The following is a 22,710-nucleotide window of genomic DNA, read 5'->3' on the forward strand; positions in this document are numbered from 1 at the left end:
TGAATTTGTAATGGAGTAGTATTTTATTATATATTGTTGCTCTTAACTGAATGTTGATTGCCCAACTAATCTGTACTGCTACAAGACACTGAGGTGGAAAGAAACCTTTTTATTTTATAACCAAGAGGCATCCGGTTTCTCAATTCATTCTGGTATCCTTTCCAGACAAGTCAGTGTCTATTTAGAGCACGCAAGTTAACACCCTTGACAATCAGCAACAACACACCATCATTTCCTTGTTAAAAGTAATCTGATTAAGAACAGAAGAAGCCATTTGGATAAAACTTGAACAATCAAATATCCAGCTCCAACTCCAAACAAATTTGAATTTTGTAAAGGTTTTATAGTTTGTTTTTTAAATGGACACATCAGCACTTGCTCGGTTCAACTGGGAATATAAGTAATGAAATATAGAAAAAAATACCATAATTGTGAAATTTTTGGCCAGGAGAAAACCAGAAAATTTTGGAAATCAGGCTAAGTTCAGCATCCGAAGAAGTGGGCTGTAGCCCACAAAAGCTTATGCTCAAATAAATTTGAGTCTCTAAGGTGCCACAAGTACTCATGCTCTTTTTGCAGATACAGACTAACACGGCTGCTACTCTGAAACCTTCAGATATGATGTTTATCTGATAGTGAACTTCAAAACCTTTTGAGGTTTGCCCATTACTAACAAGAATTAATCAGATAACAACTGTAATTTAATATTCTACATAGCACCTTTCATTTGAAAGCATTTTGGACTCTGTCCTACAAGGTACTGAGCACTGCAGCCCACATACAGCAAAGCACTTAAGTATCTGTAAAATTTTCAATACATGAATAACCCCATTGATCCTAGAGAACTCAGATCAAGACCTTTATTATAAACAGTGTACATACAGGAATCACTTCTTCCACTAATGAAATGCAACTAGTTCTGGATGAAAGCAGTAACCAATCTAATAAATGAGAAGAGGAGAATTTTTGGACAACGACATCAGGATGAATCCCTAAGGTTACTTCTAGAGCTTTAATATTTAATATTCATGAAGGCCAGTCAGGATACTAGGTTTTGTGATACTTGTCTGAAAGTGAACTACATGGAATTCAGTGTATCAGCTTCAGAAGAGATTGTCTCTCCTGGTTCCATTGAATCTAGGTACAGTATTTACAACCTGATGCATAGAACACTAAATGAATTAGTAATCAGTAGCAAGTCAAATCAGTTTTTCCCAGAATTTGAATGATTTTTATTTTTATGATATTTGTCTTAAATTAGCTGCCTTAAAACATTTTGTTATCTAACTCTCAAACCCCCAGGTATCATTGATAAATTCATTCCATATATTAAATACACAATTACAGTAAGTCACTAAACTTCAGGAATCGACTTTCATATCAGTTGGGGTTTCTTCCTCTGATTCAGCCGTGAGATTCGGTGCAGCCTAAGAGAAAAAAAAAAAGGAAAAGAATTACCAGTATTAACAGAAATTGGTAAAAAATGCTACAAAGCAAAGCAAACAGAAACAGTATTTAGATAACCTTCAGCATGACTATGCATTCTCCTATTCAGTGAAATAACACTTTAGTTTTTATTCCCCTCTACCATCAACAAGTAAGACTGTATAGAGACAAATATCTCTGATTCCCAAGCTAACAAAGGGCACTAAAGGGTGCAAGTGTATAAAATACTGTACGAATATTGACATGGTCCCACCGTTTTTATGTAAACTCACTGACAATATCTTTCCAGAATGCAAAAAGAATGTGTCATCACCAGACTAATACAGTCGAACCCATTTATCTCGACCTCGGTTAACTTGCCAACCCTATTAAGTCGACGTTTTACAAGTGGAACCGCCAAACTCCCTCTTTGTCTTATGGGTTTCTCATCCCTTATGTCGATTCCCCAAACCCTAATATCTCGAGCCCGGCTCCCCGCGTCCCTGACCCACCGTGTCCCCAGCCGCCCGCTCCCCGGCTCTCCAGCCGCACGGTTCCCCAGCCGCCCGCTCCCCGCGTCCCCAGCCGCCCGGCTCTCCGCGTCCCCGACCCACCGTGTCCCCAGCCGCCCGGCCCCGCATACCCGGTCCCTGCCCGGCCCCGCCCGGCCCCGCATACCTGGTCCCCGCTTCGCCTGCCGCCCGCCCACCCGGCTCCGCTTCGCCGCCGCCCGCCCGTCCGCCCGGCTCCGCTTCGCCGCCCGCCCGCCCCGGCATACCCGGTCCCTGCCCATCCCCGCCCGCCCGCCCGCCCGGCCCCGCATACCTGGTCCCCGCTTCGCCTGCCGCCCGCCCGCCCGGCTCCGCTTCGCCGGTCCCCGCTTCGCCGCCCGCCCGTCCGCCCGGCCCCGCTTCGCCGCCCGCCCGCCAGCCCGGCCCCGCATACCCGGTCCCTGCCCGTCCCCGCCCGGCCCCGCATACCCGGTCCCTGCCCGGCCCGCCCGCCCGCCCGGCCCCGCATACCCGGTCCGTGCCCGTCCCCGCCGCCCGGCCCCGCATACCCGGTCCCTACCCGTCCCCGCCCGCCCGCCCGGCCCCGCATACCCGGTCCCTGCCCGTCCCCGCCCGCCCGCCCGGCCCCGCATACCTGGTCCCCGCTTCGCCTGCCGCCCGCCCGCCCGGCTCCGCTTCCCCGGTCCCCCCTCCGCCGCCCGCCCGTCCGCCCGGCTCCTCTTCGCCGCCCGCCCGCCTGCCCGGCCCCTGCCCGTCCCCGCCGCCCGGCCCTGCATACCCGGTCCCTGCCCGTCCCCGCCCGCCCGCACCGGCCCCCGCATACCCGGTTCCCGCTTCGCCCGCCGCCCGCCCGCCCGCCCCGCTTACCCGGTCCCCGCTTCGCCTGCCGCCCGGCCCGCTTACCCGGTCCCGCTTCGCCTGCCGCCCGGCCCGCTTACCGGGTCCCGCTTCTTTGGCTGCCCGGCTCCGGGTCCCCGTCCCGCTTCGCCGGATCCAGCCACGTGCAGGCACCGCGGTAAGGGGGCAGGGAGGGGGTGTTGGAGAGAGGGCAGGGGAGTTCAGGGGTGGGGGGGTGGATAGGGGTTTATCTCGATCATCGGTTATCTGGACTATTTTTGGCAAACCCCTAGGCCGGCGACATAACAGGGTTCAACTGTACTTATACAACTGTGAACCTAATTTACCGGTATATGCCTAACAGTGGGTAATTACATAGGTGAATGGCTACACACATAATTATTACTTATTTGTATATTTCATTACCCAATTTGCATGTGAAAATCCAGTAATAACTACACACCAAATATGCCTGCGATTGCATGCATATGATTACATGAGCTTAATTGTGAAAACCTGACTTCAAATGTATTCTTAGATACATTAAAAATAAGAGCCACCTGTAAAAAATTTGTAAAATAACAGGCTATCACATCCAAAACATGTTAACAAAAATTCCTCATGCAATGTAAAATCAAAGCTGAAATTACATTACTGACAATAAAATAAGATGGGCAAGACAACTTAATGAATTTCAAAGAAAAAAAATTCTGGTAACAGCATACTGGAACTACAAACAGTCTTTACCAGTATCTTGAGTTACACAATCATTTAAAACAAAATATATTCTGTTACTTGAAAACAACTTATTTAAAAAATGTTGAATTGAAAAGTGGGATCTAACACATTCTTTTGACCATCAAGATATATGTAACTGGATACATTTCATTTCTAGTAGCTGGCCCAAGAGGTATTGTTATACACGCCGCAATGCCTTGCACAAGTCAAAATCTGATTCACGTTCTCTCACTTCCCTATAGTGACAGATTCAAGGAGTATTGTGAGGACTGTCTGCTTTAGCACACCGGGAAAAGAAAGAGCCTCTAATTACTCTCAAGATTCACCTCCAGTTGATTAAATTAGCACTTATAGCCATATGATCACAGAGGCAAAGGAAGGTAGCTGCTCCCCCGGGAATATTGAAACTTTCATTTGGAAAACGCGCTGAATGTACAAAGTTTGAAATTTAAGGATTTCCTTTACCACATTGGCTCCATCACCATTTTCCTCAACTGCTGAAAGAGGGGCACAGCTGGGGGAAAATGAGGCAGGGCAAGAGAGTTCCTATAATCAACTCATCCTTGGCTGTGGGAATGGCCTGTGGGGGCCACTGGCAGCCAACAACCAGAGAGAGCATTCCAAAGGCTGCTTTAACATGCACTGGGGATCAAGCTCTCTTCAGAAGGTCTGGAGAATATGGCCCAAATACTCTTTTTTAGGCCATAATGGAAGTGCTGACACAGCCTTAACTGTATAGGCATCAGTGGGGACAGAAAAATCTCTATACAGGGATTACTTAGCCTTTTTTTTTTTTCGTACTTACGTCAGATTGCCCACTCTCATCTATCTCCTCAACTCGGGTCAAATTAGGGGCTCCATATTTATCTGTAAGCTCAGCTAATGTCCTTGATTTATCCCCCGGTTCCTACAATTGAATTACAAAGCTTACTGTGAGTTATTAGTAATTCTGTTAATTTTGTCACAAATGTATTTAAGAACTCAGAAGATATGTTAAAGAACCTTAGTATGCACTAAACTAATGAAAATAAACAGATGCCCTAGATTAGAGATTTATGGTAACAAAGCCCTGGCATAAATAAAGTAAGTGTGAAAAAGGTCTATGTATTATTGTTAGGGCTAATATTAGTTATTATTAGAAGAGTATGAACAACTTTAGGTTTTCATGTAGTACCTTTTCTCTATCTCACTTTTATAAAGTTTGATATTTAGAGTGATACATTGTCAATATTTTAACAAAATGATTTGAGAAAAATATTCTCCTTTAGATTGTGATGAACCCCATATACTGGAGGCTGGTCTATACTTAAAAGTTTTACCAATATAGCCATGTCAGTTGGGGTATGATTTTTTTTTTAAAGCCGTATGTAGACAAAGATATACCAGCAGAAAGATCCCTTATGACAGCATAATTTATTTTGCCTCACAAACCAGAATTAGCTATATTGGTATAAACACTTTTATACTAGCATAAATACATTCATAGTAGGAAGGTTTACTGCGTTAGCTACACCATAGCTAAAGCAACAAAACTGTTAGTGTAGACAAACCCTAAGTGTGTTTGCATTTACAAATAGGACGACTGGGGAAGTTATTCACTTGTGTTCCCATTTAAACAAAAACACTGTCATAACCATAACTAAGGAAGACTGCAGCACCAATAAGCAAACAAATGTATACTAAGCTGCACTCTGAAACCATTTATACTTGGTTATGAAAAATATGCTGAAGAGACTGATAGTACAGCCCAGTGTGTAACTCGGGAAATTTGAAATGAAGCTGCAGGGCTAGACATGCATTCCAGAAATGTTCTTTCACAGATTTTGGTCAAATGTCCATAGGCTAAAAGCATACATACACAATTCCTGCGCTGATCAGAGAGGATGTTTGATATCTAAGCATGGATCTTGGAAAGACTGGTTGGTGATCTGTGACATTATCTAATTATTAATTATTATTATTATTAATGGAACTTTGTCAGACCTCTTCAGCTTTTTGCTGCAAGGACAGCTCTTCTGCTTTCTCTTTCTCTACCCTTTCTAGTTCCAGCTGAGCCTCCTCATGTTCTCGTTCCAGCTGAGCCTGCAGTCATTTTATGGAAGCAATATAACATGGACAAATTAAGAAAAAAAGGCAAACTACAGTAGGCTGACCTATGTTGGTGTTAAAGTTTGCAAAGCAGAGGTTTTATATATGTACTTTTTTTCAAGAGACAAGATGGGTGACATAATATCTTTTATTGGACCAACTTCTGTTGGTGAAAGAGACAAGCTTTCGAGCTTGCACACCTCTTCTTCAGGTCTGGGAACTACTCGCAGTGTTACAACTACACCTCTACCCCGACATAATGTGACCTGATATAACATGGGTTTGCATATAGTGTGGTAACCCCGGGGCTCGGGCAGTGGGACTCGGGTGGCGCTTTAAAAGGCCCGGGGCTCCGGCTGCTGTGAGGAGCCCCGGGCCCTTTAAATCACCAGCCCCGGGCCCTATAAATCACTGCTGGAGCCCTGCCACCACTACCCTGGAGCTGCAGCATCGGGGCTTGGCCGGCGATTTAAAGGGCCCGGGCTCCCCGCAGTGGCCGGAGCCCGGGGCTCTTTAAATCACCACTGGAGCCCTGCCACTGCTACCCCGGGGCTGCGGCAGCGGGGCTCAGCCAGCGATTTAAAGGGCCCAGGGCTCCAGCTGCTGTGGGGAGCCCCGGGCCCTTTAAATCACCATCGGAGCCCTGCCGCCGCCACCCCGGGGCTCCAGCAGCAGGGCTCAGGTGGCGATTTAAAGGGCCTGGGGCTCCCCACGGCCGGAGCCTTGGGCTCTTTAAATCACTGCTGGAGCCCTGCTACCGCTACCCTGATATAACGGGGTTTCACCTATAATGCGGTAGGGATTTTTGGCTCCCAAGGACCGCGTTATATCGGGGTAGAGGTGTAAATACAAGATGGAACAGATTGTTTAGCATAAGTAGTTAACATATTTCAAGGGAGCTTAAATTCATAACTAGACACTAAAAATTATGGACTGAATAGAGACACTAGATTTATGGCTTATTACAATGATCACCCACTAGCAACCCCCCATGTTTGTTTTCTCCCCACATCTAGAGGGGTGTTAACGGACCACTTCACCTTGAATGGTCCCTTGAAGTATGTGTTAACTACTTATGCTAAACAATCTGTCCCATCTTTATGGCCCATCGTTTCCAGTTTTTATTTTATTTATTTTTTCCTGGGCATGTATCAATGTTTACTACTATAACAACAAAAAAAGCTGAAAATCAGTGCAAAAACTTTTACTAATTTTTCTGGGTAAATATTGGGATTTATTTTGGTGGACAGAAGGACAGGGGGGAAAAAGACTCAATAGATTAATGCTTTCGTTAACGGAATTCAATGTGCTTTGCTGCAGAACTAAAACAGAACTCAAAACACAATGCCATCTCTGAGTTCAAGAAAACAATATATCGCTAATCCCCAAATAAAGCTTTTCATTTGAATAAGCAGTTTGCTGTTGTAGACTTAGAACTATTAGACTATAAATATTTACATTTAATAATTGGCCCCAATATTTTACAATACTTATAAACACCCATTGTGGGGTCCTTCAGTGTAATTTCCAAAAGTCCTGAGTAGTGTAGGCTCGCAGCAATTTTTTTAAGCAGTCTTTTCCCAGGCCCATTTTCCTACAGTCTTGGATGTAGCTGAATTTCAAAAATACTCTCTCCACATCAGCTGAGCCAGGTGGGACACTGAGGATGCAAGAGACAGCACAGCTCAAAGTTGGACAGTCAGTGTGGTGGATTTTCCAGAATTCAAGAAGAGTGATGGAGTGGTTGTCTGTGGAAGGCACTGCCATATAGACACTTTCCAGTTTTGTATTTTCTTCATTAGAAGCCACAAAAAGGGAGATTATACAAGCATACTCTTTACATTTATCAGCTGAGGCCACACTTTTACTATGAGGGTCAAACAGCACAATGACTTTCCAGAATGATGATTCTCCCTGAAAAGCTGCAGGGGACATATTGCGAACATCAGGGGACGTATTGCGAGCTTCCCACTTCTTTGACAGCTCTTCGTAAAAACTTTTGAAAGCTTTCACAAGGTGGTCCTCCTGCACAGTGACTGGCAACGCAGACATGAAAAAAAATGTTTTTTTTCTGGAATCTCCCCAGATGTGCTTTTTTGAGAAAGTTCTGCAGAGATATTGTTAACCAGAATACCAGACACCTCTGTATTAGACAGCTGTTAAAGAACTGGATTTCAATTTCTTCTGTGCTTCATGTAGCGGCTGAAGTGTTTCAATCAGGAATTTGAGTTTTGTACAAAGGCTTTGCCTAATTTCTTACATAGCTGCTTGAGATTTCAGCTTTTTGGCTTTTCCACTGTTGAACTCTTTGTGATCTAAAAGTTGCATTAATACATCTATTGCCTTCTGGACTCTCTGTGCAGCCAAATACAGACTAAACCATCTTGTCAGTACAACTGGAACTGAAATGCTGCATTCAAGTGCGATCTCTTTGCAAACATCATACTTTTTTTTTTATTTGAATGCTTGAAAACTGCACCAGCATCTATTACAGAATTTTTTTAATCAGCCATTTTGGGAACCCCTGTTGCATGAGAGACAGCAATGTGCAGCAGGTGAGCTGGGAAAGACAAACAAAGCAATTTAGGTTTTTCATTCAGCTTTACATCTTGTGTTAACTTCACGCAGTAAGAAGCTGAGTCAGAATTCACTGTAGCTCAAATCCTTCCAGATAAGTGCATATTCGTTAAAGTTTTACTGACACCAGCTGCAACTGTTTGACTGCTGACTTTACAAACTCCAGATCTGCCAAAATGAGTGCAGGCTTCTCCAAAACAAAATGAAAAATGAAAACAAAATCATGAGGATTAGCCGGTCGAGAACATCAGGCGATTCATCAAAAATCAAAGAACTAACTATATTTCCAGTCAACCTCCCTTTAATTTTGTTCGTCAGAGCATCATCATTCTCCTCCAGATATTTCTTGGTCATATTGATTGAATTTGGCAAAGATTTTTCTGCTGGACAGAAATTTCATACAAAGTCCTCCAAAGGACCTCAGCAAGGCTTAGCAGCTGCCCTGAAAAGCAGAGGGCATGTACAAATTCTCTTATTACATTGTTTTGATCTCGCTCTTTCTACCGTGCCTGGACAAATGCTGATTCCAATGTTTGCTTGTTTCTATTTTCACCTTCTTGTTTTAGTCTTACTTGTCATTTGCTCTGCAAATGTTCTTTAATACAGTTTGCCTGAGTGTCAACTATGATGCCACACCATTTGCAGCACATACACTCAACTTCATCCTTTTCTCCCGTTTTATTTTAAAACTTTTGAATACTTCCTTATGTTCTGAATCATATTCTGATTTTCGTTTTCTTCCCATTTTAGTGTGTCAAATCTTTAAATCGTTATCTAACAGCTTGAAATGGGTACATGGTGGGTGTGAGATTCATCAGGACGGTCAGATGTGCATGCACTTCAGAGCTTGCGTGTAAGCCTGTTTGTTTATTGTGTGCATCTTCTAGACTAATATATAGCCTTACTTCAACAGGCAGCTTTATACACACAAACTAATATATTATCATAATACATATATCTCATGCAACGTACTGTATTTTCCTAATAAAAAACGCTATTTTTATATGTTTGAATTATACAGAAAAAAACCAAATACTACTTTTTGAAAATACCAGAGATTTTTTCAGTAAAAACTGGTTTAAACTGAAAATGAAGGGGCTTATCCATCTTGTATTTAGCTGTGACATTCTGGTTAAGTTTCCTAGACCTGAAGATGAGCTCTATGTAAGCTCGAAAGCTTGTCTCTCTCACCAATATAAGTCGGTTCAATGAAAAATATTATCTTACCCACCTCATCTCTCTAATATCCTGGAACTGACATGGCTACAACAACACTGCATACTTTTTCTTCATCATTTACAATGTATTTTATGCTTGAAAACATAAACATACAATAACTGAAATAATAAGAAGTTTAGATTTGCTGAAATATCAGGTGACTCAACAATCTTATCAGTTGTGGACCAGAATGGAGAGCAAGGTCTTTTAATTGTCAAAGGGAAAACGGAATAGACAATTGAAGACCTTACCCTTCCATACCTCCCTCACACACACTAATTAAAGGTCAAATCCAATGTCCATTTGAAGACAACTAGAACTCATAAGAATTTAAGATTTTTAAAGGTGTTTTAGGTGCTACTGCATTTAGCATTGCAATGTCTAACTGATTTAGGTGGCTAAATCTCATTTCAAAAGGGATTTAAGCACATAGGAGCCAAAATCTCATTGACAGTCTAAGGGGTTTAGGTTCCTAAATGCCTAATCTGTCTTGAAAATGAGATTTAGGCCCCTAAATCAGTTAGCTGTTGCAATGCTGAACGCATGAATGTCTACATACCTTTAAAAATCTGGGCCTAAGGTCTTTGCTGCCATAATATGTCAGAAATTGCATAATTTAAGTATACATAATGTTTTATTCATTAACACTTATGCTGGAGAATCAAATGCTGACAGCAAAAATCTTGTTTTATTTGCTGTCATATTTTGTGAAAATATATTAATAAACATGACCATTAAGTCCAAAAGTGGCATTCAGATGCCCTTTGGCCAAATGCAGTCATGTAGAGCACATGCATGTTCCCAGAGGTAGTTGCTCAAAACTGTGACCCACTCACAACCAGTCCCTTGAAAAATTTGACTTTTCTGTGACAAAGCTGAGGGGAAAATTCATAAGAAATAACTTATTTGATTAATTTAGCCTTTTCTTTCTTTGTGAGCCACATGCAGATATAACATCATATACTCATCTGTATTAATTATTTGAAATTAATTATTTGAAATTATTCAGCAAATAATTCAGTTTTCAAATTGTTAAATTGTAAATTAAAAAGTATAAAAATTTACAATATGCAATTCATGCTATAACTTACACAACTAAACTAATGAGAGCAGCATGAGTGTAAAATTGTATATTTGATTGTCATATGCTTAGATTACACTGTTATGGTTAATTATGTAAGCAATCTCAATCTGGGAATGGCAACAGTACCATGTGATATACAAACGGGGCCATTTCAGACACTGCTCATTCAAACAGGTGGCTTCGGGTCATGGGGGGCAGAGGTCTGCTCTACCAAGGCCAGCTAGAAATGTGAGTGTAGTCTTTACTTCCCATGTTTCAGTTCTATATAATGTCACATACAAATGGTTTTATGCTGAAATAGCTCTACTGTGATGATAAATTGAGACATATGAAGAATCAGGACATCTCCTTAGCCCATGCTATCCCACACCACAGATTTTCCCTTCTTTTATTTAACAGGAAACCTCCATCCACTAATCCCGACTCTTTCCACAAACACACAATTTCTGGATACATTCACTATTACCTTCCCTTCCCACATGCAGATGTTAGAGCAGAGCAGTTGGGCAAAGTAACATGAAGAAGGTTACACATTAAGGCAGACATGCAAGTGGGGCCCAGTCAAATAATTGTGCAATGGTTCCCTAGGTTTGCTTGAATCTGCCCTTGTATGTAACTAACTAACACAGTATGAATTATGCAATTTATACTCAAATATACATCCTAAACATGTATTCTAAAAATACTGAAACATTCACTTTGCATGAACACTCATAACAGTAATGCTCAAATGCTCACATAACATTTGTTGAAAGCAAACATGACAAAAATGCATACATGATCAAATCAAAATTCAACATCCAATTCAAACAAATATTTGCAACAAAACAAAAAAAAATTCTCAGCTCTAAACTCCACATAGGATAGGAGGCTACATCACAGATCAGGGAACCACAGTGGATGTGCAACCACTTGTAAAGTTGTGTGTGTGTGTGTGTAAATTACAGATTTGTTGATTGTCTGCCTCAGTATAGGGAGCAGTCAACATCTACTGAGTACACCTACCATGTGCATGGACAGTAGGGCTGTCAAGCGATTAAAAAAATAATTGTGATTAATCGTGCTTTTAAACAATAATAAAATACATTTATTAAAATATTTTTGGAAGTTTTCTACATTTTCAAATATATTGATTTCAATTAAAACACATAATACAAAGTGTACAGTGCTCATTTTATATTTATTTTTATTTCAAATATTTGCACTATAAAAAACAAAAGAAATATTATTTTTCAATTCACCTAATACAAGTACTGTAGTGCAATCTCTTTATCATTAAAGTTGACCTTACAAATGTAGAATTACATAAAAAATATAACTGCACTCAAAAATAAAGCAATGTAAAACTTTAGAGCCTAGAAAGTCCACTCAGTCTTACTTCTTGTTCAGCCAATTGCTCAGACAAACAAGTTTGTTTACATTTGCAGGAGAAAATACTGCCCGCTTCTTGTTTACAATGTCACCTGAAAGTGAGAACAGGCGTTCATATGGCACTGTTGTAGTCAGCATTGCAAGATATTTACGTGCCAGATGTGGGAAAGATTCATATGTCTCTTCATGCTTTGACCACCATTCCAAAGGACATGCATCCATGTTGATGACCGCTTCTGCTCAATAATGATCCAAAGCAGTGAGGACCAATGCATGTTCATTTTCATCGTCTGAGTCAGATGCCACCAGCAGAAGGTTGATTTTCTTTTTTGGTGGTTCGGGTTCTGTAGTTTCTGCATCGGAGTGCTGCTCTTTTAAAATGTCTGAAAGCATCTTCCACACCTTGTCCCTCTCAGATTTTGGAAGGCACTTCAGATTCTTAAACCTTGGGTCAAGTTCTGTAGCTATGTTTAGAAATCTCATATTGGTACCTTTTTTGCGTTCTGTCAAATCTGCAGTGTAAGTGTTCTTAAAACGAACATGTGCTGGGTCATCATTTGAGACTGATATAACATGAAATATATGGCAGACTGCAGGTAAAATACAGACCAGGAGATGTACAATTCTCCCCCCAAGGAATTCAGTCACAAATTTAATTAACCCACTATTTTTTTAACAAGTGTCATCAGCATAGAAGTATGTTTTCTTGAATGGTGGCCAAAGCAATTAGGGGCATACAAATGTTTAGCATATCTGGCACGTAAATAACTTGCAACTCCAGCTACAAAAGTGCCATGCAAACACTTGTTCTCACGTTCAGGTGACATTGTAAATAAGAAGCAGGCAGCGTTATCTCCTGTAAATGTAAACAAACTTGTCTGTCTTAGCAGTTGGCTGAACAAGAAGTAGGTCTGAGTGGACTTGTAAACCCTAATGTTTTACATAGCTTTGTTTTTGAGTGCAGTTATGTAGTAAAAAAAAAATCTACATTTGTAAGTTGCACTTTCATGATAAAGATATTGTACTACAGTACTTGTCTGAGGTGAATTGAAAAATACTATTTTTTTGTTTATCATTTTTACAGTGCAGATATTTGTAATCAAGAATAATATGAAGTGAGCACTGTACACTTTGTATTCTTTGTTATAATTGAAATCAATATATTTGAAAATGTAGAAAAATACCCAAAAATATTTAATAAAGTTCAATTGGTATTCTATTATGGTTTAACAGTACAATTAAAACTGCAATTAATCACAATTAATTTTTAATAGCAATTAATATTTTTGAGTTAATCGCATGAGTTAACTGTAATTGACCGCCCTAATTGACAGGCAACTATGCATAGTGAACACCAGCACCTGACATGCCAATTGTAAGTTACTGATGCTTAGAGAAGCCTTAAATTGGGTATTCTTTGCCTCAGGGTTCTGCATTATTTAAGGAGATCATACTGCAAAATCAGTTTCCTTGCTTAGCCATGTTCTGGATGGTCATGTCACTTATTATTTGGCACAGATACTTTATGCAAGTCACATTATAGTGCTTTTATGCTGTGCTATTGTAACACTATTATACAGACATATGCAATATGTCAACCATAAGATACATATCTAGGCTGGTTCCAGTGTTATGAGTCAGGCTGTGAGTCTGTCGTGGAGGTCACCGAAGTCACGGACTGTGTGACTTTCAGGGACCTCTGTGACTTCTGCAGCGGCTGATGCGACTGGCCCGGGGGCCACCTGAACAGCTCAGGCAGCCCCTGGGCCAGCCACACAAGCTGCTGCAGGGGCAGTCTCTGGCCACCATCTGCCTCCCCCAGCAGCAGCAGCAGCAGGCGTTTGGGTGTGGGAAGGGGCTCAGGGCTGGGGGTTGGCATGTGGGAGGGAGTGAGGGCTCTGGGTGGCTCTTACCTCAGGGGGCTCCCTGGAAGTGGTGACATGTCTCTCCCTTAGCTCCTAGTCGGAGGCGCGCGAAGGCGGCTCTATGTGTTGCCTTCACCCACAGGCACCACCCTCGCAACTCCCATTGGCCTCAGTTCCCAGCCAATGGGAGCTGCAGAGCCAGCACTTGTGGAGCAGGCAGAGCACGGAACTCCCTGGCCACCTCTGAGCCGAGGGACAGCCAGGGAGCCACGCGGAACCAGGTAGGGACCCTGCCAACCCCATCAAACCTCCTCCCCCACCCAGCACCAGCGAGGGTCCTGGGTCATGCGCCCCACCCCCACCCCCGAGCACCCACAGCACTACTGGGCTGCTCCCTCATCCCCCCAGAGCACTCAAGATTTAGTCAGGGATATATAGTACAAGTCATGGACAGGTCACGGACATGAATTTTTGTTTGCTCCCTCTGACCTGTCCATGACTTTTATTAAAAATACCTGTGAGTAAAACTTAGCCTTAGTTACGAGGTGTCAATGCCACAGTATTATCTGCTAGACATTTTAATTATTTTTATTATTGACTATATTTTGCCATACTTGTTGCTCCTCTGCAAGTTTCTGCTGGATCATGAGTTCTTCTTCCTTCATTTTTTCTAACATTTCTAGTTCTTTCAGGGCCTCCTCACGCTCTTGCTCAAGTTCAGCCCTCTCCTGCCTCCTCTGTCATTGCAAGATATTGACAAATCAGAAAAAAGATTAACTAATATTGGCTATATTCTCATTGAAGTTTGTGAAAGAGTAACAGTAATCATTTTAAATGCAGAGAGATCCACCTGTTGCTCTTCATCTAAATTTCTCCTGTATTTGTAAATCCAGTATGCCAGGTACTCTATTGGGTCTATGGGCCGATGCTCTACCACTTCTGCAAGTCCCTTTGCCAAGCATATTCCTAGGCATCTCTTGAGGTATTCAGACTCCATTCACACCTCCTGAAAAATGTAAAGGAAGCAGACACTAAACAGTGATTGCCCATTTAAACCGTATCAAATAGTTTAGCCAATGAATTCAGCCCTTTTTTTGTGAATGCTCTGTGAAGAGGTTGTGCATTGTATTAAAGACAGCGTTATCTAGTTCACAAGGCACTAGGTTAAGAGTCAGGATTCTCAGTTCTGCCACGACCTGCTGGATAACTTTGGAAAAGGTCATTTGTGTCGATTCCCGTCTCACCCCTTTGTCCATCTTGCCAATTTAGACTGCAAGCTCTTCAAGGCACAAACTTTCTCTCACTGTGTGAACAATGCCTAGCAGCAGGGGTCCCAATCTGAGTTGGGGGTCTATAGGCACTGCAGTATTACTAATAATAAATACTAATTTGCTCATTTTTTACAAGTGTTCAATACTTTGTGCATGAACATTTTATCACAGAGTTTTTGAGCTGGTTGCAATTAATATTTGCTATACATACTTTATGACCTAGTCATGTAAGTCACATGCTATTTGTCTGCTCCCTGATCAGATGGTCTAAACTTTATAAACTGGAATTCCCTTTTTCGTTCACAAATTATCTGTGAATATTTGTAAGTGTCAGACTAATGTGAGAGTAATTAAAACAGCTTTGCAACATGACTATGAGAGTAGTCCCAATACAAATGCTCTCATAAATAGATTTATTCATGCTAGGATTTGAGAGATTTTGCTTCCAGAAAGAATTCTTGTGAATAAAAGCTTGTTCTTCTGTAGCTAGGTGAATTAAAAGTCATGAATACAATCAAAACAAATTTGTAGGTTATATTCATAAAAATCTTCATTAATGCTGTGTTACTGACAAAGAGCGTGCACACATCTGATGTATTTTAATCAGAAAATGAAATGGACATGCATTTTCTGAAATAAATAATCTATATTATATGCCAGAATAGTATGATTTGAATAAAGCAGGAGACATCCCAGTCCTGTGCCTAACCACAATAACATCTTTAATTTACAAACAAGCCTAGGCAGACCCTGGAAGTTGGTATGAACTTACACTGCCTAAGAAAGTACTTCACCCCAACTTTAGACATGCTCCCCTTTGCCAAAAGAGTGCTAATCTGCTAGATATTTTGAGAAAAACCATCATTCATAGAACATTTTTCTCAACTATGATTTACAGTGATTATTCATGAACTTGGCTTTTAATTTCCTCAGAATCTTAGACCCTCTGTCTTCTAACTATATTTGAAGCATATTAAAAGCAGATCAGATGAGGCTTGCTCTTGCTCCCATTGAAGTCAAAATCTCTGATTCGCCATTCATTCAGTTTGTAAAATAATATTTTACATAATATACTTCCCAGGATACCTTTGTTCTCCAGTCTAGTGAAGCACCACCATCGTCCATAGTTATACAGATAGTGAAATAATAAAAACAAGCTTTAAAATTTATTCTTACTGTATTCTGTTTATGTAAGGCCAGATTCTAAAATCTGACTTATGTTGAGTATAGCCTTTCTCCACAAAAAAGTCCTATTGAGGTAAATGGGACTACTTGTTGAGTAAAATATTACTCAGTATAATTAAGGGTACTAGAATCTATGTTGTACCAATTTCTTTACAATGTTATAACTTCTTGAAGGACACATCATTTCAGTTGTTTTAAATGTTTTAACAATCTTTCTAACTAGATTACATTTAAGGAAACAACAAACTCTCTTAAACATGGCTCACTGTCAATTAGTTTTATAGAACTTCAGATGGTGATGCACAATGAGATATATATAACTCATCAATTCATAGAGAATTTATTACAATATGTACAGCGTAGCCTGTACAAGGGACCATACCTCTTTTACACCTGCCTGTATTTATCCAAAACAGAGAGTACAATTCTACTCCATTTGTTTCAAAATGTAATTTCCTTGAAGCAGTAGTTGCTTAATATAGTTTAGGAAATATTCACTTATCTCCAATTACAATAGTACATGATCACTACAGTTTTCCTTATAGTGCTAAATTCTATTAGCTCTTCTCAAATAGTCCCAATTAGCTATTTTCTGTCCCTAAATACACACTTCACTGAATTCAATGTGGATTCCGAAGGAACCTAGAAGCTACTTTTAGAATTTAAATTATTTCTGTATATGATCTATTTAAGAAGAAGAAAACAGACCTACCTAAAGGCAAGTCACACAAATGCAGGAAGGAGAACTTGTTTGTGAGATCAGAAACATCACAGACTATTCCTTCCTTCTGGTCTCTTGCACAGATGCCCCTTAGGTATGCTTCCTGTTAAGTTCAAATCTTACTTTCTGGCACACTGGCATGTATCAGTGTTTTGTCACAATGCACCTCCATAGAATGCACATCTGAACACAGTTACCTCTTGAAGGTTCTATAGTTTCCTCTCACCTCAAAGGATTCTGCAACCCACTCTTCAAATATATTTACATTCTTGGCATGGTTTGTACACTTTGTTTTTGGGATGCTTGATTTTCTTGTTTAAACCATTTCTACAACAAAAGAATAGTTAGGTATGAGACAAGTATAAATAGCATAAAAGACTTCATTTATGGGCATATGTCTCATCTCTGCTACTCATAAGATTAAAAATATATTCACTCCGAATGCAGGTTTTGTTTTCCGACAGCCTCATGTCAGCTAAGTTTTAAGCATGTGTATAAGTGTTTGTACAATCAGGACCCAATATATTACCACTATTACAATACTGTTATACTGTATAATAATTATATGACTATAACAATGATAATACTAACATCCTTGTTTTGGGATTTGTGTGTGAACACTGACCGAATATTGCTTATTGTCAGTACAGTACTGAAATCACGGTCTGTTTAGTATACGATTCCCAATGCTTTGGAAGTAATAAAAGATCACAGAAAAAAAATAATAGTTTGAATACACTTTCATTTTTAGTGTTAAACTTAGAACTCAAAATACATTTAGCTTTTTGCTATAATCTGCAAAATAACAGTTTTTTCTGAACCTTTTAGTAAGCACTGGCCCTTTACATATAGTTGAAGTAACAAAGAATCCTGTGGCACCTTATAGACTAACAGACGTTTTGCAGCATGAGCTTTCGTGGGTGAATACCCACTTCTTCAGATGCAAGTGGTGGAAACTTCCAGGGGCAGGTTTATATATGCAAGCAAGAAGCAAGCCAGAGACAACGAGGCCAGATCAACCAGGGAGGATGGGGCCCCGTTCCAGCAGCTGAGGCGCGAAAACCAAGGGAGGAGAAACTGGTTCTGTAATTGGCAGGATCCATTGTCTGCAGCCAAGCACTGAGGTGCAACCGCATCTGCTCTGGCCCCGCGGACAGAGACCAACACCTACAAGATCTCCACCGGGCATTCTCGGGACTGCGGTGCCCGCACGGGGAAATAGGGAGACGGATCAACAGAGCCAGACGTGTACCCAGAAGCCTCCTACTGCAAGACAAACCCAAGAAGGAGGCCAGCGGGACTCCACTGGCCATCGCGTGCAGTCCCCAGCTCAAGCCCCTCCGGCGCATCGTCAGGGATCTGCAGCCCATCCTGGAGAATGGTCCCGCACTTTCGCGGGCCTTGGGTGGCGGGCCGGTCCTCGCCCGCGGACGGCCTGCCAGCCTGGGGCATGTTCTCGCCGGTAACTGCACACCGCACCATGGTGGCTCTGGCTCGGGAGCCAGCCCATGCGGCGGGCCTCGATGCCAACTCTGCCCACGTGTCTGCACCGGCAGCGCCATCGCGGGACCTAACCAGATCAGCCACACCATCACTGGTTCATTCACCTGCACGTCCACCAATGTAGTGTATGCCATCGTGTGCCGGCGGTGCCCCTCTGCTGTGTGCATCGGCCGGGCTGGACGGTCTCTAAGGAGGGGGATGAATGGACACAGATCAGATATTGGGAATGGCAGTGTGCAAAGACCTGTGGGAGAGCACTTCGGCCTCCCTGGCCACACAGTGGCAGATCTTGGGGTGGCCATCCTGCAGCAAAAAAACTTCGGGACCAGACTTCGAAGAGGGGCTGCTGAGCTCCAGTTCATCTGCAGGTTTGACACCATCAGCTCAGGATTAGACAAAGACTGTGAATGGCTTGCCAATTACAGAACCAGTTTCTCCTCCCTTGGTTTTCGCGCCTCAGCTGCTGGAACGGGGCCCCATCCTCCCTGGTTGATCTGGCCTCGTTGTCTCTGGCTTGCTTCTTGCTTGCATATATAAACCTGCCCCTGGAAGTTTCCACCACTTGCATCTGAAGAAGTGGGTATTCACCCACGAAAGCTCATGCTGCAAAACGTCTGTTAGTCTATAAGGTGCCACAGGATTCTTTGTTGCTTTTACAGATCCAGACTAACACGGCTACCCCTCTGATAGTTGAAGTAGAGGGTCAAACTGGAAAGCAAAAAATATATCAAGTGTAAAGAATATTTCTAATTTAGATACAAGGATAATAGCTCCCTTACAAATACTTAAGCACCATAAAAATGTAAAAGACCTAGTCAACATTTTATTTAGGCCAGGAGTGTTCACAGTGCAATCTGTGGCGCGCTAAAACATAATTTAGGATTGTTCTCTTTGTATAAACAAAGAATGAGGACAAAAAGGTTCATCTGTCAGTTTTTAATGCTGGTGAATGGAGACGAAAAACGACTCTTTCCAGGAAGGTGAAAATGCAAGCAAAATTATGGTTGCCTGTATTTGTGTTTTGATTTTCAACAGCTGTAGCACCATCTAGCTTGGGCTACATCAGTGGTTTTCAATCTGTGGACCCGGGGGCGGAGGGGTGTCCGCAGACTATGCCTAAAATTTCCAAGGGGGTCCACACCTCTATTTGAAATGTTTAGGGGTCCACAAATGAAATAAGGTTGAAAACCACTGGGTTAGATGATTTGTTATGAACCAACACCATGACCCTGCTGGGTGGGGGGAGGCTGCTGGGAGACAGATGACCGGTAGCTGCGGCTGGTGCATGGTTGCTATAAACGGACTGGAGGCGGTTTGGGAACAGGCGCGTGCTGCCCGCAGACGCACGGGAGGCCCATCGGCAGGGCAGAGCCACCCGCACGGGACCCCGGCCGCTCCCCGCGGCCCTCCGCGCCCCCTTCACGAGGGGAAACCGATTTGAAGGGTTCCCCCGCGCCACGGCGCCGCGCACAGACCAGAATCACTGGCGCGGAGCCGCACTGGGGACAAGGCCCGAGCTCATGCCCCCACCCCACTTCCCGGGGGGAGGCGCGACCCCCTGCTGCGGCCGGGGAGCCCTACCGGGCGCGTTCGCCAAGCAGCAGCGCAGCGCGCGCCACCGAACCGTGCGCGCGTGATGAGCAAACGGGCCTCGGCGGCCCAACGAGCGTCCCGTGTGGGGAAGGGGCGCTGGCCGTTGCTCCGACGCTTCGAGCAGCGCGCAGAGGACACCCCCGCAGCGCGCGGAGTGGGAGCGTCCCGTCGCTAGGCAGCCGCCCGCGTGACCCGGGCGGTAGGATTGGTGGTGGGGCTGGTGCGGGGGCTGTCACGTGAGTAAGGTGGCGGGATTAACCCCCTCGGGGCTGGGCAGTGGCAGAACATCGGCCCGGCCTGAGGGCGGCTCGCCTTGGAGAGCCGGGCACGGTGGGGTCCCGGCGGTGCCTGGCTCTGGGGGACCCGACCGCGCTGCGCCCACCCCTGGGCTGCGGCATCGCAGCGGGCACCTGGTGGGGTCAGCCCCGGGCGGCCAGGCAGCCTGGCTGAGGTGGGAGTGAGGTGGGGCCCCAGCGTGCAGCACGGCTCGGGAGCCGGTCACCCTGCGTACAAAGGCCCGTCCCGCCCCCTACGCCCAGGGGTGAGTGACTGATCGTTACACAACGGGAACCTCCGCTACTTTAACTCTGTAATACCAGAGGCTGCTCATTGCGGTAGCTACCCATGGGGGAGGTAAAGAGCCCCTGGGCTGTTCCTGAGAGGACACACTAACCTCAGTCACCTGGACAGCAGGGGGTCCCACTCAGACAGACGCCAGTGTACAAGACTTACTCCTGGTGGAATTCTGCGCCAAAAAATAAAAATTATGTGCAGTGTTTTAAAATTCTGCATATTTTATTTGTCAAAATAACAGTATAATTACACCAATTTTAATTATTATTGGTCATTTATTTCAAAATATCTGTCACCAAGTATGTCTGTGACAATACAGACAAGAAAAAAAGATTCAGGAAATGTTTTTTGACAAATAGATTCCTTACTAGGCATGTTAATACAGAACTGAGTAATAATTCATTTAAACTACAATTCAGAACCATATTTACCACACCCCTCAGAAGCAAGGGCTTGGAGGACTCAGGGGTAATGGAGGAGCTGGGGAAGTAAATTGCTGGGAAAGAGCCAGGGTGTGAACTTGGAGGGTTGTGGGAGTGGGTGGGAAATGTGGGTATGGGTAGGAAAAGTATGTTTTTGAAGGTTTTTGAGGGGCGGGTAGGATTGTTAGGGAGCTATCCCCCCCTAGACCCTGGCTGATCCCTAGCATCTCCCATTCAGTCCAGCACATCTGCCCCTGTCCCCATGTGTTCCCACACTCCCTATCCATGTGTCCCTCCACCCCCACTCAGTCTCCCCATCCCCATGTGGCTCTGTGCCCTCTTCCTCTGTCCCCAAGTGTCTCTGTGCCCCTACCTAGCCACTCCCTTGTCTCTATGTAGCTCTGCACCCCGTCCCCCATCACAATGTGGCCCTGCACCTCCCTCCCCCTGTGGCTCTGTGCCTCCACTCCCATTCAACCCCTGCCCCAGTCTGTCCTCCCCAGCTAGCCCTTATGAGCCCCTGTCTGACACACACACACACACACCAGCACTCCATGCTGTCTGTCTCCCCCTGTCTCATGATGTGGTCTGACAGGCGCTGCAAAGAAGGCAGGCTGTTTTTTGTCTGCCCCAGCTGGCTGGGAGCTGCTGCTACTGTTCTTACACCACAGCACCCTGGTGGGCAGAAGGTGGAACTGCAGGAACATTTCGGTAGAAGCTTTTTTCTGCACAAAAAAATAAAAGTATGCACAGCTCGTTAATTATGCGCACACACAGTAGTGCAGAATTCCACCAGGAGTAAAGACTCAGTCTGAGGCCCAGTCTACACTAGGAATTTACATCACTATAGCTAAGTCTCAACGGTGTGAAAAATCCACCCCCCTGAGAAATGTAGCTATACCGACCTAACCCCTGATGTAGACAGCACTAGGTCAATGGAAGAATTGTTCCATCAACCTAGCTACAACCTCTCAGGGATGTGGATTACCTACACAAATGGAAAAATCCCTCCCCATTGGTTGAGGTAGTGTCTACACTGACGCATTATAGAGTTGTGCCACTGTAGCATTTAAATATAGACATCCTGTTAGGCTTTGCCTATGCTAGCACTTTTGTCAGAAAAACTTTTGTTGGTCCAGGGTGTGAAAAAACACCCCCCCGACCAACATAAGTTTCACCGACAAAAGAGCTGGTGTGGACAGTGCCATTGCCATGGCTACCGCCGCTTGGTAGGGGTGGTTTAATTATGCTGGCGGGAGAGCTTTCTTCCACTGGCATAGAGCAGCTATACGGGAGACTTTATATTGGCGCAGCTGCAGTGGTACAGCTATTCCGCTGTAAGGTCCATAGTGTAGACATAGCCTTAGTACTTACTCCCATAATTGCCCTACACTGTCACTGCATTGTCAGTTTCTTATCGTTTACACTTCTGTAAAAGCCACTTACGCTGTCTAGATTAGCCTGGAAGCTTCTTTATAAATCCAACATTTTGTACTCTATTTGTGAAAAATGAAAACTAAGACTATTGCGTTTGGTTCAGTGCCATGCAGATTGTGCTAGTTAGGGCTACTGCAGATCCAGTAGGAATAAAATAATACTTAAGGAGTAATATTTTACCAAGATCGATACAGAATTTAATTAGAAGTGCAATACAGGGACTTTCACTTCTAGAGAACCAAGATGTTAGTAACCAAAAGTGGTTACCAGCGCATGTCTTTCCAACAAGC

General features: G+C 43.5%; 2 protein-coding genes across 10 annotated transcripts in view; one reads left to right on the plus strand and one right to left on the minus strand.

Annotated features, from left to right (window-relative positions):
* Nucleotides 1-20,133, minus strand: LOC123374285 (DPY30 domain-containing protein 1-like). Of its 4 annotated transcripts, none has more exons than XM_045024076.1 (7): nucleotides 19,977-20,133; nucleotides 17,119-17,219; nucleotides 14,566-14,721; nucleotides 14,330-14,452; nucleotides 5,496-5,594; nucleotides 4,318-4,419; nucleotides 1-1,427 (listed from the first exon to the last, which is right to left on the minus strand). In XM_045024076.1, the coding sequence occupies exons 3-7, from the start codon at nucleotides 14,710-14,712 to the stop codon at nucleotides 1,362-1,364; spliced, it is 537 nt and encodes a 178-aa protein (XP_044880011.1). In that variant the 5' UTR covers nucleotides 14,713-14,721; nucleotides 17,119-17,219; nucleotides 19,977-20,133; the 3' UTR covers nucleotides 1-1,361. The 4 variants fall into 4 exon arrangements, with proteins under 4 accessions (XP_044880011.1, XP_044880012.1, XP_044880014.1 ...); XM_045024077.1 differs by having other exon boundaries at nucleotides 19,871-19,977; XM_045024079.1 differs by lacking the exon at nucleotides 4,318-4,419.
* The window catches only part of LOC123374284 (DPY30 domain-containing protein 1-like), a 17,406-nt gene continuing 11,917 nt past the window's right edge, over nucleotides 17,222-22,710 (plus strand). For 4 of the 6 annotated variants that reach the window (XM_045024075.1, XM_045024070.1, XM_045024073.1 and 1 more), the window contains exon 1: nucleotides 20,232-20,529. The gene's annotated coding sequence lies outside the window, so the exon portion shown is untranslated. The other 2 variants (XM_045024072.1, XM_045024071.1) reach the window with 2 other exon arrangements.

The sequence above is a fragment of the Mauremys mutica genome, chromosome 7, assembly GCF_020497125.1.
Source record: "Mauremys mutica isolate MM-2020 ecotype Southern chromosome 7, ASM2049712v1, whole genome shotgun sequence".
Lineage (NCBI taxonomy): Eukaryota > Metazoa > Chordata > Testudines > Geoemydidae > Mauremys > Mauremys mutica.

Coding starts and splice junctions, on each gene's coding strand:
- LOC123374285 (XM_045024076.1), bottom strand. CDS start 14,712: ATGGAGTCTGAATACCTCAAGAGATGCCTAGGAATATGCTTGGCAAAG. Junction 14,453..14,565: donor ATTTAGATGAAGAGCAACAG/GTGGATCTCTCT, acceptor TTGCAATGACAG/AGGAGGCAGGAGAGGGCTGA. Junction 5,595..14,329: donor AACTTGCAGAGGAGCAACAA/GTATGGCAAAAT, acceptor AAATGACTGCAG/GCTCAGCTGGAACGAGAACA.